Genomic DNA, 19,616 nt, shown 5'->3' on the forward strand with positions numbered 1-19,616 from the left:
CATGATCTTTTCCAGCTCCATCCAAGTTGCTGCAAAAGACATGTGTTTCTCTTTTTTGGTTGCTGAGTAATATTCCATTGTATATATGTACCACCTCTTTCTAATCCAGTCAAGATGACTATTTTTAATAATGTTATTTCTTCCAACCCATGTGCAGGGAATGTAATTCTAGTTCTTTGTGTTTCCTTTAACAAGTCTTATAGCTTTCATTGTGAAGGAATTTCACCTCTGAGGTATTTAATTCTTCTTGTGCTATGATAAGCATGATTGTTTTCTTTTCATTTTCTGGTTCATCATGTATAGGAAATTTTTATATACAGATTTTGTAGCCTGTTACTTCATTGTAATGATTTCCTCTAAGGGCTTTTTAATGAGTTGTTGTGGTTTTCTATGTATATTATAGCACTATAAGTAGTGATAATTTTAGTTTACCAATTTGAATTCCTTTTATTCCTTTCTCTTGCCTAATTGCTCTGTCTAGGACTTCCAATATGTTGACTAGTAGTGGTGAAAATAGATACTATTTTTTTGTTCCTGATCTCAGAAAAATCTTCAATTTTTCATCATCGAGTATGAGGTTAGTGATGGGTACTTATATTGACTAGTAGTGGTGAAAATAGATATTATTCTTTTATCCCTGATTTTAGAAGAATTTTCAGCTTTTCACTATCAAGTGTGAGGTTAGTTCTGGGTACTTATGTTGAGGTGTATACTGTTTATCTCTGATTTTTTGAGTTTTTGTCATATTTTTTCCTCTACTGATTACATCATTTTTCTTAACTTGTATGTGGTAAATATTGATTTTTGTGGATTTTGAACCACCCTTGTGTCCTTGGAATAAGTCCCATTTGCTTAAGTTTTGTGATCCTTTTTATGTATTGCCGAATTTGATTTTTAAGACATTTTTAAGAATTTTTGCCTCTTTCGTAAGAGGTACAGTGTTTCTTTTTTTAAAAAATGTTTATTTTTAATATCAGGGTAATTATGGTCTCATAAAATGTATTTGGTAGCATTTCCTCTTCAATATTTGGGAAGAGTTTGAGAAGATTATTATTCATTCTTGGAGATTTGGTATAACTCATCAGTGAAATTGGTGCTGGGGTTTGTGTTTTGGGGAGACTTTTTTATATAACTGTTTATTTTTACATCATTTTGTACATTTTTTTTTCCCATCTCAATGTAATCCCCACAGATTTCCCATCACCATGTCACCTGTGTGCCATCACCATTGGGGAGACTTTTAATTGCTGTTTCAATTTCTTTGCTTATAATTCATCTGCTTAGGTTTTCTATTTATTCCTGATAAATTCTTGGGAAGTTGAATGTTTCTAAAAATTTGTCCATTTCTTTTCTCTCCAATTTATTGACATAAAGATGTTTATAGTAATCTCTTATGACCTACCATATTGCTGAGATATCTGAGATATGAGCTTTTTTCCATTTTTTAAAATTAGGCTTTAAGTTTGTCTTTTTTCAGAGAACTAACTTTTGACTTCATTGATCTTTTGAGTTATCTTTTCTCTATTTCCACTCCAATTTCTTACCTACCTCCTAGTATGTTTTGGTTTCATTTGCTTTTTTTTTATAATTAAATAAAATGAAAGTTTATGTTATTTGAGTTATGATAGAAGTAAGAACTAGTTAGGGGCTAGTGATGAATTGCATACTGGAAACATGAGGAGGATGTATTCAAAGAATGTTTATTTCTTCATTGTAACCAGTGCTTTGACTGGTTCTCTATCTAGAGGTGAATGTTCATGTTCTCTGTCTAGAGGCAAATGTTCCATGCTATGGGGTAGCATGGAAGCATGATGGGATAGGTGGGGTGAGAAGAAAAAAAGGAGCATCTCTGCAGAATAGAGTGACTTTTTAGGAGTGTTTGGGAATTGTTGCTCTGCTGATGCTTCTGATTCTATGAAAAGAAAACACAATAAAATTTCAGAAGACTCAAATGAAAATATTCCATGTGCATAAATTTATTTTAAATTTTATTGCATCACATTATACAAGCATTAAACATGGCTTCATGTTGATGACTATTTAAATGTGAAAATTCATCCTGTCAGTCCCTTTTGGCTATTTACAAGATAGGAATTTCTATTACTTTACATATCTCTGTATTTGTATGTACATATGTAAGAATACATCACTATACATATGTACACACAGAAATACATCTATGGCCATACACATAGCTATAGATACATCATATATAATAATCTCCTCATAAAGATCCGAATTTAAAAAAAAGAGAAAGAAAAAGTTGTAAACAGGGTCTTGTTTGTGTCATTTGGTGACATGGAATTAGGACCATATGGTGACATTCCAGGAATGTGTGTCCCAGTGTCTGAATACCCTTTTTAGCCCAGTGTCTGTAAAATTCACATGGGACCGAATGCAAAAAAGGTAGCAAACAGGCTGAAAAACAGGCCCAGTATACAAGTTCCCCTTGGTTTTAAAAACGTGAAGGTAACTGCCCATGTGTGCATGCTTGCTTGGTCAAGAATGATCTATGGGGAGATAGCATTTGTGTGCTGGACTGCAACATGATCACAGCTGTGTGAGTTCCCAGGCAGTCCTCGTGGGGCGCTGACCCCCCTGCTGCTGCCAATGTCTGCGACATGCACTGCGGTTGCTTTTAGTCATTCACTTGTATGTGCTTTTGCACAGCTGGGAGAAGTAAACAGAATTCAGGCCCTTGTCCTGGAAATGAACCATTACCTGGAAGGAGAAAAGAAGGCATTAAAATCCTAGGTACCCATGATGGGGTGTAGAACACAATGTGCAGTGGTTTTACCAGGAGTCACAGACACTCAAAGAATTTGTAACGTTGGACTGACTCAGGTACGGTATAAACAATGTGATGTCTGATTTACAGGTGAGCAGACTTCAGAGAGGCACGCTGAAGTAAGGGGGGGGACTAAGGACAGACAGACAATACTATGCATTCAAATAAGATTCAGAAATGACTTTTTCTGGGGGGGAAGTAGCCAGTCCGTAATGATGCAGGTCCCGGACCTGCAGCCCAGCAGGTCCAGGTCACCTTGTTTCCTGCCTTCCGGTCCTTCCCCTCAGGCAATACTAATACCTGTCTCTTACCCCAACCAAACCTGTCCGGATGGTTGATCTTTCTCCTCCAAATGCTGACTAATCAGAACAGGTCCAGAGGGCCAGGACTTGGAGCAAATTATAGAAATCCTGAAGATTAAAGATAGGTAGGCTCTTACAGTGTTGTTTAGTTTGACTGCTTTACTTCTGCAGTGTGGAAATGCAACCCACATGAATGTCACATCCCAGGTCACACAGACTGTGGACACCCAGGTCTGGAATGCACAGACTGCAACAGTGTCAAAAATAACACAGATCCTATGTAGTATCCTACAGCATTTTTTTGGTCTGTAAATGTCAGCTGCACATTAGTGGAAATTTAGTGTTTTCACAAAGCCACATAGCCCCTGGAGATGAAGTAAATGATAAGAGTACCATGTAGCACTGTATTTCTTGCTTTTGGAGAAGCCAAGGTTTACTTAGGAATTGAAGACAGGGTAGTGTTCAACTCCTGTGTAATTTTTATCCCTGTGACTGGAGGCTAGAGGGTTTCCACCCAGTCCATGTTCATCTCTAATTCAGAATAATCTAGCCTACTCAACTCCTGTACTGTTAGCACAGGTCTGGGCTGATGCAACTTTACTAATTTAACACTAAATGTTTGCAGACAGCTGCTATGTCCAAATCTATGTAAAACATGAAAAACATACTCCCACCCTCCATGCATAATTTTTCTTCAGAAAGTCAAAAGTTTGGAAATGTTTTCAAAGTTGGTCTTCAAGTAGAAGAGAGAGACACAAAAGGAGAAGCCAGGCAAAAGAAACACTAGAGTTAGATTCAAAATATCAGAGTGTCAAAACTGGAAGCCATTTATATACTTTATTACTGAGGAAACTGAGGCTTAGTGAAATTAAGTTGCTTATCTAATGACATACAACCAGTAATTACTGCAGGGATTTCAGAACTTTCTGATAAAGCATGTGGGAACATTATAGAATTGTCTTATACTATTTTCAGCCTCAATCCATCCACCCTTTATAGATTGGATATGCATTTAGTGGGTGCCATGTGCTTGACACTGTGCTAACTGGTGGGAAGAATCAAGTGCATAGCTACTTTCTCAAAGAGGCTTACACTTGTGCAGGGAAAGCCTCATAATATTTGAAGATCATACACTAGCAATGCAAATCAACGAATGACAATATATGTGGCACTGACACAATACCCAAAGAAGTCTAGAAGTGAGTTTAGAAGGGCTGACAAGACCAGGGAAACTTTCTTAGTATGGCCCACCATGCATCAGCCGAGGAACAATGAAAGGGCCACAAATGGAAGGCCATCTGTGGTGAGACGAGTGTGTGATTTTTAAACCAGAAAGAAGCATGTGCTCAGGGGATATTAGAACAGCCTGACTAGGCTGGAAGGGAGATGAAGGTTTATTTCAGAGAACACTTAAGCACACTCATAAAGATGTTTGGCATAAAGGCAGAGAATTATAGGAGTCATGTGCCAAGGAAAGATAACTAAATTTGCAATTTAGTAGGAAACAAGCTGGTTTTGGAAGTTGCTAAGGATTTTCTTGATCCCTATAAGTAGAACAACAGTGAGCTTTGATTTAGACACCCCCCGCCCCCAAACAAGGGGAGGTTGAAGACCACGCCTAAGTTTTCCACCTACTGGTCATGGCCACTCGTTGTGCTGTGCTTTTCCATTTTTCTTCCTCTCCTTCCGTTCTTTCTGGAGACGCTCCAATTCTGCCTCGTACATCATCTCCTGAATCAAATACTTCTCTCTTCTCATTCGATCCCTTAGATCTTTTGGGAGGTCTGGGATCAGATATGAAATGAGGTGCTTTATACAAAACACGAGGTGCTACAAACAGAGGAGAACACGGTTAGGTTTACTGTCCTTCCTGTTCTCGAAAGAGCCCTGGGGGAGTGGATTGCCCCTCCCTGCAGGGATGTAGACTCTCTGGGATGTCTGGAAAGTTGATCTGAGGCCAAGGGGGATGTATGTGTGAGGAAACAAGAGCACAGGGGTAAATGAGGACTGAACTTGGTCTGCTGGCAACACTTAGGAATGGAAAGGGGCGAGAAAGAATGTGACACTAGAGAAAGTTCTGCAGGATCAGACTATCAGATTTGAATCCCAGTTCTGTAACTCACTACTTAATAGCTCTCTTATAGCTGAGAACTAACCATTCAGCACTTCAACTTGCTCCTACATATAGTGACTGTAAGGAATGTTTACAATGCTTTGTGGGTTTCAAAATGCTTTGCAGATAATTCATTTCAGGAATTATCAAGAGGTCTAGAGAAGTGATTAGTGAAGGAAGAAAATTTTTAATTTTTTTTTAAATGCCATCATTTCTTTCCCTGAAATGCTAGGACTCTAGAATCATTGTATCTGTATGATAGTGATAAAGTATCAAATGGCAATTTAAAGTTCTTAAAGTTCTAAGTAATTAAATCATGTTCAAATAATATGGCTGGTGATAGCTTGATAGTGCTAAGACTTTAACCCGTGTGCCACCAGGGAGGCCCAATCCTATTAAGTATCTTAATTTTATTTCAAACCTGGTAAATTTGGTGGTTGTGAATGGCATACAATTCTGCCAATTAAGCTTTTTTTTGTATATTTCTAACATTTTTAAAAAGTTTAAAACAATATATTATAAAGAAATAGTAAACTTATGTTGATAGGTCAAACAATAATATAAAATAGCCTTTTAAAAAATTCTATCTGAAAAGTGTTAAGCAAGCCATTTTGTTTCTAGATTTATTAATGCACACAGACCTGATGTACAGGCCAGAGATGCACGGGTGGTGAGAGGATTCACCAGAGACAGAATGGGGAGCAGAACAGGCAGATCGTCAAAGTACACTCTGAGGGGAGCAGCGGTGGGTCTGGAGAGGTCTGCTGTGCCATGTGGGTCACCTCCGGGCAGGGACTGAAGCGCACTGAAGCAGCTAGCTCGCTTGCAGTGCTGCGCTTTAACCCACTGTGCCGCCAGGGAAGGCCCAATTTTTTTTTTTAAGATTTATTTTGGCATACAAGAACTGGGGTACAGTCCAGAGGTGTGGGGCATGTGAGGATTCACCAGAGACAGTGGGGAGCAGAACAGGCAGGTCTACTCAAATACACTGCTGAGGGGAGCATTAGGTGAGAGAGGAGAGGTCTGCTGTGCTATATGGGGCAGCTTCCTGGCCAGGAATTGAACTTAGGTTGCAGTGGCTGGTGACAGCTTGATAGTGCTGAGACTTAACTGTTACATCAGTAGGAGGCTTAGGGTAAGAACGTTTTAAAGAGGAATTGAGCCATTATTAGCTAATTCCCAGGGAAGAGCAGCAAATACTGTTTTCTCTTGACTCCCTGAAGAAAAGTTCTAGTATAAGTCAAGAGGCAGTCTTGGCTTGTGTTAATTTGGTTTTCATATACATGACAGGAGATTAAATGTTTCCATTGATGAGTGTAAAAAGTTGCTTAAGAGCAAACTAAAAGAAAATAGACAATGTATTCTTTAAGATACCATATAGTCAGCTGTTTGTAGCTTATACTTTATTTTGATAAAATACTTTATTTTGATAATTCATTTTTAGATAATATTTTTGTGCTTGAATATAAGTAATGCCATAATGATACACAATCAGAAACTATCACTGATAATACACAATTCTGTGTTCTATGAACTATGGTCCTTAAACCCCACTATCGAAACCTTTTGGAAGATTGATAAAAAGAAATTGCTGACATGATGTATCAGAATCTCTGGGAACAAAGATGGGAAATGCAATTTTCTGAAGTTTAAAAACCTCAATTATAGAGGTCTTGACTTGTGCATTAATAATCAACAATGGGCATTCGAATATTTCTTGGAAAATTCAGTGGAAGAAAAAAAAGCTATATAATACTACTAGACAACTTCTGGATATAGACAATCACATAGAAAATTTCTGTGACCTCTACTTATTATTCTCAGTCACTTCATTACTTCAAAGGAAATAAAAGAATTCAGAAAATTTACCTCAAACACAATGATAAAAGCCAATCGAGCTGCTAGAACGTGCCAGAATTGCAGTGTGTAGCCGTAGGGCACCAGTGAATGAGGAGGGTCACGGTAGTCTCGGTATCTATAAGTACACAGGAGAATGTGACATTCCAAACTGGTTTCTCTGACTTCAGTGTTTTTCCACACCTCACTCTTGAGAGAGAAGTTTCAGTTTCTCTCTACTAGACTTCTGTTGTTTTCTTCTTCTGGTAAGAGTATATCCTTTTTTTTTTCTTGTGGAATTCATCCTTGTGGGTTTGATAGGATTCCCCACCTCTCCTTACCCCACAGCTCAAGTGATGAGCCAGACCAGACCAGTGTGACTTGTCACCAGCTGTCTTGTGAGTTATCACCACACCCATAGGAAGTAAGTATCTGCAGCTGCAAGTGGCCATCCCAGACTAATATCTAGAGAGAGCCTGTTTGAGGACAGTCAACAGACAATGGTAAAACTATTGGAAAGGCAGCATCTTGCTGAGAATGCTAGAGCCTTGGTCTCCAGCTCTTACTTATATCATCATCCTTTCCACCTCTCTGCTCTCTGAACCACCGATGTTCATTTTAAGTCAGTTTGTACTGGATTTCTGCCTACCGCTAAAACATCTAATGTATGCTCTACCTGTAACTTCTGAGTCAGCATTAAATTTCCACAGATCTTTGTTGAGTACCTTCTAGAGGTCAGTCACTTATCCTAGGAACTTAAATTTACATGGTTTCATTTTCTCTTTACCATACCATTATGGCCATCACAGGTGGGAAAACAAATGTGATTCTGTCCATGTCATAAGTTTTTGTGTTTCAGTCTAATGTTCTTTTGGTTAGTGTCAGAAATGTGAAATACTGGCTATTTCAACAGTCCTATTCTATAAATAATACTACATTATCTTTAAGAATTAGTGATTTCTAGCTTTAATATAAGCTAGTTCCTAACCTCAAACTTGGCACTAATTTGCATATGAGGGCAAAGGATAATTCTCATGCAGAGTATATTTGAAAAGTCTCAAAGGCTACAGAAAGTCTGAGCTATCACTAGTATGATAACAGTAAACTGAATTACTATTGACATCTAATGTATGCAGAAAACAATGTATTGTGATAATTTTGTCCTGGTACTGAAATTAAGAATTGGTGCCTGCTAACTGTTGATTTGTTCTTTTATGATGTGTTTAGTGACTTCCCCAAACACTGTTCTTTCTAAAATGATGATATGATCTATTCCTGTGGTAGTCCCAATAACATGCTTGGAATTTGAGGAAGGAGAATTTTATTCAGGATTAAAAGTTTTCATGAACTGTTCTAGCTTCCCGACTTTCTGCAGAACACGTTAAAAAACAGGAATTACGTTTTCTGTAACTACAATAATAAATATAATTCCTTAAAGGTTCATCTTTTGCTATGTGCATTTAAATATAGCCCAAGTCTATTATGTAGAAGAAAAGTAGTAATTTTTTAACTACATACCAGGTTGATTATCATATAAAAACATCATTTCTACTGATTCCTTAAGACTTTTCATGCAACATACTCACTAAACAGGGCCCTTTCTTGTCTATGACTTGTCCCTGTTCTCATCTTCTCCCCTTTGTCTTAACTGCCCTGTTCTCTAACATCTCCAGTCTTGTGCAGCTGCTCATTTAAAGAATTAGACACATCTTGCCTTCCCAGAGACCCTCCCTAAAATTCACTGAGTAGAAAAACTAAGATTTTTCCATGACCTTACGGACTTTTTATCTGAACTACTCCCAGAAAAAACCATTCCTGCAACAGATTTATAGCAAAGAAATGAAGGCATTGATTTCAGCATGATGAATTAATTAGTATCCATCAACTATAAACTCATTAAATATACATATGAAAACCATTTGAAATACATCTTATGATTCAATAATGAGAACAGATGCATTCAATGACAGTAGATTATCAAACATGATGACTCGAGTTTTCAAACTGCACATAATATACAAAAGTAGAAACAGTCTTTAGCTGGTGATTTTAAATGAATTTAAAATTAATGGATTTTTAATATTTAAAAATGTTAATTACATGTTCTTTATGATATTCATGGTGAGTAGAAATATAAATTTCTAAATTACTTAAATGTTGAGACTATGCATCTGTTTGCTCAGTCTATGTGTAACATGTCCATTTGTGGGTGTTTCATCTGCACCCAGAGGAACCCAGTCTATCTATAACAACACTTAGGTTCTGAGGTTGAGAATCAGAAGTTGTGAATTTTTTGTTTGTTTTCAAAAGCAGCCCATCTCTGACCTTGCTACACCCTTAAATCATGTTACCATGAAATCCAATTTATTTCTAGAAAATTATCTGCTACCCTCCGGCAGTGAACTCTCCCTGGTAGCCATGGGTTTGGCTGTCATCTGACTGCAGCTGTTTCTATAATTATGTACTGGAAAGAATACCAAAACCAAGTTGGTTTGCCTCATAAACAGGATTCTCTGGTTGTGGGTCAGCTAATCCTAGGTGGCTCATCCAGCCTCCATTCTAAGAGCCCAACCCTATGAGGCATCTTTCACATCAATTAAGAGCATAAAGCTAGATCACCCTGGGAAGGGTTTGCATCACAAGGTAGAATGGGGACTGCCCGGGGGCTCAGGGTAGATGCATAAACTTACTCCTGACTTATTATATATCTTGAGGTGTGACCGGAAATGCCCAGGGGGCTGTTGATTGATTTATAATGAAGGACCCCAGAAGCTGATTCGTGGCATGCCTTATTGATAAGATTGAAATCCTGACTGGAAGAGTCAGGGCTGTTCCACATACCAAACTATCAGCAGATGCACAGTTCCACCTTTTGCCCAGCTTCTTCTAATTCTCCCTTTCTTTTTCACTTCCTCATATGATTAATGCTGTATGACTAGTCTACCAATAAAAAGGCCAGTGTCCTGCATTATGTAGCCTGCTCCACGACTCCCATTTGTCAGTGTGGTGTTGCCCAATGCAACATCTGGCCATCAGTTTCCCCATCAATAAAATGAGGATCTCATCTCGCCCAGCTTTAAGACTTTTGGCTCTCTTTCCATCTATGAGCTTAGAGATTGCTGCCAGTGGACTGCTCAGGTCTTGCTCTATCATACCCTCACCCCTCTGGATGGAGCTTTCTGGAAGGGCCAGGCTCAGGCATTGTGCCCTGTGTCTCTGCTTTGTATGTCGTGTGATTTATTTGCAGAATGCCTGGTGATCTGTTCTCCCACTTATAGAAAACATTTTTCCCCTTTAGCCTTAGAAACAGCCAGGAAGCCACATTTCAAGCTCTCATCAACTAAATGTTTTAATTGTCTAATCTTTTAAAATAGTATCTTCCAAGACACTAAGTCTAGTGGCTTTAATATTTGGTGGAATTTTTTCAAGAGTCAGTTGTTTTCAGAAAGTAACGATTTTTAACTTTCTGATTTGAATTTTACATGTGGGAAAGGCAGAAGTTTACCTTCTGACTTAAGTTAGTGCTGTTATTCAAGCTACTTCTATTTCTCAAATGATAATCTTGCAAACATTCCTTTTTTCAGATTTATTTACTTATGCATACATAAGTAATCTTGCAAACATTACTTTTTTTAAAGATTTATTTACTCATGCTGGGTGTAATCAGGTGTGGGAGGTGAGAGAATTCACCAGAGAAAGAGCAGGGGGAACAGAATAGATAGATCTAGTGAAATACACTGCTGAGGGGAACAGCAGGAGAGCCAGGAGACGTTTGCTGTACCTGTGGGTCAGCTCCCTGGCTGGGGATTGAACTTGTACTGCAGTGGTTGGTGATAGCTTGATAGTGCTGAGACTTAACCCCATGTACTACCAGGGAGGCCCCCATTACTTTTTTTTTAAAGCACCAATTATAGTTATTTCTCCTTTTTAAACTGTTAAAATAAAAGTACATGTGTGAACCTAGTAACCCCATATGTAGGTTAAGACATAGAACAAGGTCAACGGCTTAAACATTCTCAGACTTCCCAAGAAATAATAGCTATTTTAGTTTTGTGACAATCATCCTGTTTTTTTTTTTTTTTAAAGATTTATTTATTTGTGCATACAGAGCTGGGGTACAGGCCAGAGGCTCAGGGGCAGTGAGAGGCTTCACCAGAGACAGAGTGGGGAGAACAGGCAGATTGACGAAGTACACTGCTGAGGGGAGCAGTGGGCAGGTCAGGAGAGGTATGCCGTGCCATGTGGTCCCCTCCAGGGCAGGTGGGAATCGAACTCATGCGGAAGTGGCTTTAGCTTCTCAGTGCTGTGCCTCAACCCGCTGCACCATCAGGGAGGGCCCATCCTGTTTTTTTATAGTTACACAACTTACAGATGTTTTCTTAAATAAGACAGGCTTAATTTCAACTCTATAAATGAATCACATTGTGTGCATTATGTTGTTATTGTATCTTTATTATGTGATATATTTGGGGTTCTTAATTAGATTTATTTTCTATTTCTGCTCCTGTTCTATTTACCTGTTCCTATTAGTGAGCATACTAATTACTATAATTTCATACTACAGCTCAAGCAAGGTAAATTTCCATCTTTTTTTTAAAAATAGATTTATTTATGCATACAGAACTGGGGTACAGCCCAAGGTGCAGGGGTGGTGATTCATCAGAGAGAGCGGGGAGCAGAGTAGGCAGATCCACAAAGTACACAGCTGAGGGGAGCAAAGGGAGAGTGAGGAGAGGTCTGCCATACCATGTGGGTCACCTCTGATGTGGGGATCGAACTCGTGTTGAAGTGGCTTTAGCTTCTTAGTGCTGTGCCACTAGGGAGGGCCTGTCTTGTTCTTTTTAAAAAGTGTTTGACTATTCTTCATTCTTTGTACTTCTGTCCAACATTATTTTGGCCTCCAGTACACAGAATTGTCCTAATCAAAACTATTAATTTTTATAACCTTATTGGTATATTCATTTTTTTATCTAATTTTTAGATTTATTTAATACTTTAATAATATAATGAACTCATAAATCTATGGAACCCAAATATTAAAATCACTAGCTTATATCCATCTTTGTGCTGTATCCTGCCCCTTTGCTTACCTGAATTTAACTTTTATCATTAATGTATATTTATATATGTATATATTCTTTCATTTGCTGAATACTACAGCTTGCTTGGTTTGGACATTAAAAAGGAGATTAAACTCTAGTCTTCTGAGGCTTGGGGTATTTTCAGTGTCATGCTACTAAGACTTATCTATGCTGTCTCATGTTGCTGACTTATCGCTGCATAAAACTGACTCCTATCTGACTATATTGTTGCTTTCTGGAGCACGTGTTTGGAGCAGGCTGGTATGTGTTTTCTTGTATTTCCCATGTAAGTACTTGAAAACCAAAGTTCAAATCCATCTTGTTTAGCAACTGCCTTATGAGTAAAAGCTGCTGCATTGCTATGTGTACCACTTGGGTTTAGACTTTAATTTTACATTTTTTCTTAATCTGGGAATTTTTAAGATCTATCCCCTTGGCAACTTTAAAAATAAAATCCAATATTATTAAATAGTCACCATGCACGTATCACATCTCTAGGAATGACTTAATTTATAACTAAAAATTTGTATCTTTTGACTTTTCTGTCCCCCATCCCCCCATCTCTGGCAACCATCAATTTTCTGTATTTATGAGTTTGACGGGTTTTTGCTAGATGCTGAATGTAAATCAGCTCACCCTTTCTGACTTATTTTGCTCTAGCTTAATGCCTTCAAGTTCATCCATGGTGTTGCATAGATGCGTTTCCTTTATCTGATACTACAGTCTACATACGTCCTCTATCACTTACAGATGGGCGACCTGACAGATTTGTCATCAGGCTATTCTGTCGTGGTGTGAATGTCCGAATGTAACTACACAAACCCAGGCTGGAGCCGGCAGCACACCTGACTCCCTTCTAGCCCACTGGGCCCACCAGCATGCATGTGGCCCGTTGTTGAGCGAATGGTTCAGGGGTGTGTATCCCACGGCAGCTTTATCCAGGCTCCTATTGAGGGGTACCTACGTCACCTCCATGTATTGGCTACTGTAGATAATCCTGCAGTGAATATGGGCATGCAGATACCTTTTCAAATCAGTGTTATTGTTTTCTTCAGATAAATACCTAGAGGTGGAATTACTGGATCACATAAACAATTGTTTAAGCTTTTATGGAATCGCCATACTGTTTTTCAGTGGTTGCATGAATTTACATTTCTGTGAACTGTTCAAGGTTTCACTTACAACAGATTCTCACTAACACTTGGTAGTTTCTGTCTTTTGATAGTAGCCACTGTAACAGTTGATGGTATCTTACTGTGGTTTTGATTTACAGTGCTCTGATTAGTGATGTTGAACACCTTTTTATAAACATGTTGGCTATCTATGTTTTGAAAAAATGTATTTAAGTTCTTGGCCCATTTTTGAATTGTCTTTTTTTTTTTTGGCTATTGAGTTACGTACTTTGGATACTAATCCTCTCATAGGTAGATCATTTGCAAAGATAGATCCCATTTGGTAAGTTATATTTCCTTTTTGTAGATAGTTTCCATTGCTGCACAGAAGTTATATAGTTTGATAGTCACATATCACCTAGTGTTTTGGTCAACAATGGACCAACAGTATGAGTGGTGCAGGTAGACGATATCTCATACACTCTGGGTGTGTAATAGGGGATGGCATTTAGGTTTGTACATTTCTGCTGGCATTCATACAGTGGTGAACTTGCATAACATATTTCTCAGCTGTATCCCTGTTGTTAAATGATATGAGACTACATAATCTGGTCTGTTTCTGCTTCTGGTGTGAAGTTTAAATTGTCCCTGTGAGGTTAATTCTGGGCTTTCCATTTATTTGTGTCACTCTTCCTTCATTAATGTGCTAATTTTCAGATTATAAATCTTTTACATCCTTGGTTAATTCCTGTTTTTTTTTTTATGCAATTGTAAATGAATTGTTTTCTATATTTCTCTGACATGCAATAGGTTAACTTTTTGCATGTAAGTTTATGAATTAGCTCAATAGTTACAACAGCTTTGTGTGTGTGGACTCTAGTTTTCTATATGTAACTTCTATATATAACATCTGCAAGTAGTGACAGTTTATTTTTTTTTCCTTGACTAATCTAGAGATGTTTTACCTTTGCATATAACTGTGATTTTACGATATGACCTTGGTATGTAGGATGAACGTGTACTTACATATATTTGCATTTTGAGTTTTTATTATAAATGGATGCTGAATTTTGTCAAATGTTTTTCTGCCTCTATTGCAATGACCATATAGTTATCCCGTATTTAGATAATGTTCTATATCACACTTATTTGCTCCTGTTGAAACATCTTGGCACCTCTGGGATGAATCACTTGATCCTGGTATGAATCTTTTATTGTATTGTTGACTTTGGTTTGCTAAGTTTGTGGAAGGGTTTTTTTCTGTGTGTGTGTTTGTCAGGGATATGTGTGTGTGTGTGTGTGTGTTCTTGTCTTGGTGTACTGGTAAAGACAACCTTGTAAAATGAGCTTGGAAGTATTAACTCTTAATTTTGGGGCGAGTCTGAGGATGATCTTTCAGTGTGTCGAAGAATTCACCAGTGAAGTCATCTGGCCTAGCACTTGTTGAGTTTTTCTGATTACTCAATCTGTTGTTGTTTTAGTTTATGGATTCTGTATTGTAGTGAAAAGAATTGCCTCCTCTTTTGCTTCAGACATGTGGGAGCCACAAACAAAATTCCTTCTGGCTAGCAGAGCCATATAATCAAGGGGCATCTCCAGAGTGGCACTGCAAAAATGGGCACAGAGGGACCAGTGTCTGCACAAGCTTCTTCCTGGGAGGTGGCATTGATTGGGAATGAGGCAGAGGGAAGAAAGCAAAGATGGTCCCACTGGCCTCCAGGGTCACTGAAGAACAGCGTAGACCTTTAATGTATACAGCATTATATATATATATATATGCTTGTACCTTAGGTTGAAGTTTTAAGATAAGCAAATAAGCCTGTTTCTGGAAAGGTGGTATGTTAGTTGCCTCTGGGGAAGGGATGTGTAATCAGGGTGCATGGGTCCAGTACCAGCTGTGTCTCAGCTTGCTTAGGTTCTAGTGGATGACACTCACATTGGCTTTCAATGATGTTGATGAGTTTGTCTACCAGGCACAACTTGTAAAAGTTGGAGTGTGCCTCACTATGCTGGTGTTTATGGCAACAAGGTGTCTCAGCCTCTTCTACCCATTACAGTGCGGGTTTTCTTCCTCTGAAAGAAAACCAAAAACTAGGTGAGCACTTTCTATGTTGGCCTAAGGTGTAGAAGTTGCTCACCTAGTTTTTGGGTTCCTTGAAGAGGAAGCTGTTCTGGGAGTAGCTGTAAGTTTGGTGTGGCCATGGGAGGTGGTGGGTTCAGGATCCTCCTATAAAGTAGAATCGGACCCTCTAATTATTGACTTCAGAAAAGAAATATTCTTCCCAGGTCTTTTTTCTATTAATGTCCTTTTGATCTTAAGAAGGTGTTTTGTATGTATTGTTAAGAATTTTCAGCATAAGGGCTGATCCAGGAAGCTAACATGCTTTATGACAGAAAATGGTAGCCCCATGTTTCATGGGGTGTCTACAGACTACAATTGAAAGCTTTAAGGAGACCCAAAAATATTTATTGAAATGAAAAATACTTTACCCATTTTTCTTAACCTCTCTAAACAAAATGGTAATGATTTCAATAGTCCCATTCACAATTTTTGCAATATACTCATGTGGGAGAAATGGGAAGAGCTATGCCAGGAAACAAAAAAGGCTTTGGATTTTCTTATTTGATTACAACTTTTAAATGCCAACATTGGGCATTTTATTTTGAATCATGTCATACTTGTCATCCTGTGTTTAAGCAATGCTGGTAAATGGACGTATGTAACAGTCTGGAGAGCATCAGTTGTTGCTTGATTGGTCATTCCCCAACCAGGTGCTGCTACAGAATTACATCCGGCTGTCTCTCCCCTCCTTTAAGTTGTTCCTTTCCATGGGAGGAGGGACACGCTATCCTATGAGAACCTGATAGCGAGACTCTGGTAACTCACTGCAGTGCTGCATTTTACAGACTCAGAGAATGGGAGACCCCCAGGCTGCTTTCATGTTCTTCTGCCCTCTGGAAGGGCCCATCCCCACTGGGTATTTATGGCTCTACTGCGCATATGGTCTGCATATGGTGCCCTGTGTCTGGCTATCTCAGTCTCTGCTTTCGTGGTTAGTTTCTTAGGCTGGGACTAAGTAAATCCAGGTTCTATGGATCCCAACAGATTCTGTGACTCAGGCCACTTCTTGGGAGAGAAAGGGCTAGGACATTACATAATTATATAGCAAGTGGGTAAGAGGTTATTTTTATATAAGGATTTTCTGGTTTTGGTTCAAAGAAATTTTAAAATTACTATCCACAGGAATCATTTATTCATGTCATAAAGGACTGTTGGAGCCTTGCTGCAACAGTCACGTGTGGAAGAGTGTTAGATTCACATAATTGGGGTACCTCAGGTTAAGAAAGCCTCAAAAGGATACTGTGATAGAAGTTTAGTGTCTTGGGTTCTACCTCTAGATTTATTGCATCTCTAGACAGATCAATGGCCGTCTCTGGTCCTTAGCTTCCCCTTATGTAAAATGACAGGTAGAAGTGGAGAATGACCAACGTCTCTGTGTCAAAGGGCCTAGGACTCTATGGCTGGGCTCTTGTAGGGAGAGCTACCAACTCTGTGTACACGGAATACTGTATTGAGAGAGGCCATTTGAACTCAGAATGAACTTTGACTATGAACATTTAGTGAAAGGGTACTACTAAAAGGGTCAGTGGGGATAATCTGTTTGTTTAGAAGGCTGATGTGATTATTAAATGAAACAGTCCATAGCACAGAGTAGGTGCTCAATAAATTTTCATTTCCATTTTATTGTATAGATTCACTTCAAGAGGCACAATATGATTAATTTCCTCTTAGAAACCAGAGAGAGAAAGAGGGCAAGTATGTGCAATAGTGATTTGTTCATAGAACCTGACACAGGTTAGGGTGCTTTGCTCATATATCTGGGCTGATCAGCATTTGAAATGTGATATTTTGTAGTGTGGGTGAGAGAGAGAATCAAAACAAAGACAACTGCCTTCACTCAAGTCACTGAGGGAATCTTTACTCTCCAAGTACCTGGACCACGTGTATAACTGTTGACCACTTATATTTTTAGGTTTCTCCATTAGAACAGTGGTTTACAACTTTGGTATTATTAAAAACCCAGGTACAAATGTCTGGAATCCATCTCTCTCCCCTCCTCCCCCTATTTCATCAAACTGGGCCATGTCTTAGGTTAAGAAGAGATTTAAAAATCCCCCAGAGGATTTTAATGCATTGTCTCACAGAACCACTCCTTTAAGCCCATTGTCAGAAAGGGCCTAGTGAGCAAATTCTTCCCATAATAGAGCCAGCCCAGCTCAGGGTAAGCACGCCACGGTCACCTGCAGTACTTGAGTGGAATCCCCGAGAACTCACTGCCATCAGACTCGGGCTCAGAGCGGTTCTCGAAGTCAGAAATTCGAAATACAGACAAACTGGCATTCACATAGCCAACCATGCACCTAGAAGGAAAAACAAATGCTAGAATTAGAACACTGACCACCTACACTATAATCATTTAACTAAAGACCCTTATTTTTACTAGTCCCTGTAAGTGGTAAACAACAATCAACCTTGTCATCAACACTCAAGTTGGGGTATACAAAAGCCCGGGGTATGATGAATCAGGAACAAGTCACTCTGTGCTAGCTCAGCTTGTGCAGAATCTCATCCGGAACATCCCCTACTCCCTCTGTGCTTCACTGAGACAGGTAAAGACACTACTGCATGACTAGCAAAAATTCAATGAAAGTCACCACTTCTTTCATTGATACATGTATTCCTTGATGTCTGAACATCTACACTTCCTCCTAATGCCCTATTGTGTGAATATAATCCCCTTCCAGGCTACCGTCCTGCTACAGTACAGACAATGCACGTACCCTGAGCCTCCTACCTATGCCTTTTCTGTTAGGAGTTCCTGTTCACATTTTATAAATAGAATGGTGTTTGTCCTTCCAATGGCAACTGAAATACTCCTACCAGGAGGATGTCTTAATTCCCCCCACTCAAAAACCATTCCATCCTCTCAATGGTGCCACTTTACAATGACTCTACAGCTTGCTTTAGAGTTGGCTGCATGTATGGGTGTCTTCTCTTGCACTGTTTGTTTTGGAGCCTGGCAGGTAGCCTATTTCTGTACCCTAGATGGTCTCATGCAGTGTAGGAATGCAGTGATTCTCTCTTGGCCTTCAGAGTGGGAAGGAAATAAAATGATTGCTTCAACAGATTCTCCAGGGATCGGGTGTCTGAGGACAAGTCTCCCCTCTGCACCAGACTTAGTGTATTACAATATGGCTACTTTGGATTTTGATCAAATTTTAACTTGGCTTTCCTGCTCGTCATGTAATCTTGTTTTTCCCTTTAAATTTCCTTAAGTGACCAAATTTTCCATCTAATAGGGTCATTCTGAAATTAAGTAAAATAGTTTTTACTTAATACATATATGTAAAATAAATAACACAGGGCTCATAAATCACTGGCTTTATATGACATTAGAGACATGAATCAAGAAGGACCATTTGTCAGGTAGCTCATATGGGTAATATAAATGATCACTGGGTATGTAACTCTGATTGAGGGAACAATTTTATATTGTACATCTTCAAATTAATTTTATAATATCTATCTCCTAATACCTGCTCAGAGGTGATTCTAGTTGTTTCTGCTCTTTTTTAAAGGGTTCCTGGGAAGATACCCTGAAAGAAATGACTTCATTTTGTAAACAAGGAACAATCTGAACACTGGCAGTATTCCAGGAATCAACTCAGGTAGGCTAAAGTTGAAAAGAAAGAATGTCATTAAGAGGAAAGGTAAAAACACTTGGAAAATACTTGTGTACCCACTGTGTAGAGAACATTGCCGCAAAGTACAATATTCCTTTCATGGACAGATCTGGCTGGAACTTGACAATGTCTTTCCTACTATGCCTCTGAAGACTTTGGCAAACAGCCATGGTTGTAGACAGGCTGTGATTGGAAGACACAGCCAAGAGTCACTGAAGCATACTGGCCTAGGGACAAGGACTGTGCCAACAAAATGAACCTGGACTTATGAGTGACATTCTTATCCATAGAGAAGTCAAGAGTAGTTAATAAGGAGGCTTTGCGGTAGCAGGGAGTTTCAGAGAAAGGCTATTGGCTTGAGTCCTTTTAATTTAGGGTCACTTTAAGTTGAAATGTGGCATTTCCATAGCTGATTAAATCATCATAAGTGGACTTTGTCTATGATTGCACATACTATCCCCAAAGCCCCTGACATTCTCAAATTAGCTGCTGCTGCTGCTCCCCAATGAGGTAAGTCATTTCTAAACTGGAAAAACACAAACTTGAAACAGAGTGGCTGGTTCATGATTCATGAAAGGAACATATACAACTACTTGAAAATAAGATTCATGAAGGAACATATACAACTACTTGAAAACA

General features: G+C 38.8%; 1 protein-coding gene across 4 annotated transcripts in view; it reads right to left on the reverse strand.

Moving 5' to 3' along the window:
- Nucleotides 1-1,966: 1,966 nt before the first annotated feature.
- Nucleotides 1,967-19,616, reverse strand: part of ANO4 (anoctamin 4) — a 264,528-nt gene continuing 246,878 nt past the window's right edge. For all 4 annotated transcript variants that reach the window (XM_012720423.1, XM_012720422.1, XM_012720425.1 and 1 more), the window contains 4 exons: nucleotides 17,535-17,654; nucleotides 7,073-7,178; nucleotides 4,726-4,920; nucleotides 1,967-2,721 (listed from right to left, as the gene is read on the reverse strand). In XM_012720423.1, the coding sequence (XP_012575877.1) occupies nucleotides 4,729-4,920; nucleotides 7,073-7,178; nucleotides 17,535-17,654 (418 nt within the window). In that variant the 3' untranslated portion in view covers nucleotides 1,967-2,721; nucleotides 4,726-4,728. The remainder of the gene's footprint in view (nucleotides 2,722-4,725; nucleotides 4,921-7,072; nucleotides 7,179-17,534; nucleotides 17,655-19,616) is intronic.

This window comes from Condylura cristata, unplaced genomic scaffold (assembly GCF_000260355.1).
Source record: "Condylura cristata isolate star-nosed mole 26May11 unplaced genomic scaffold, ConCri1.0 scaffold00004, whole genome shotgun sequence".
Classification (NCBI taxonomy): domain Eukaryota; kingdom Metazoa; phylum Chordata; class Mammalia; order Eulipotyphla; family Talpidae; genus Condylura; species Condylura cristata.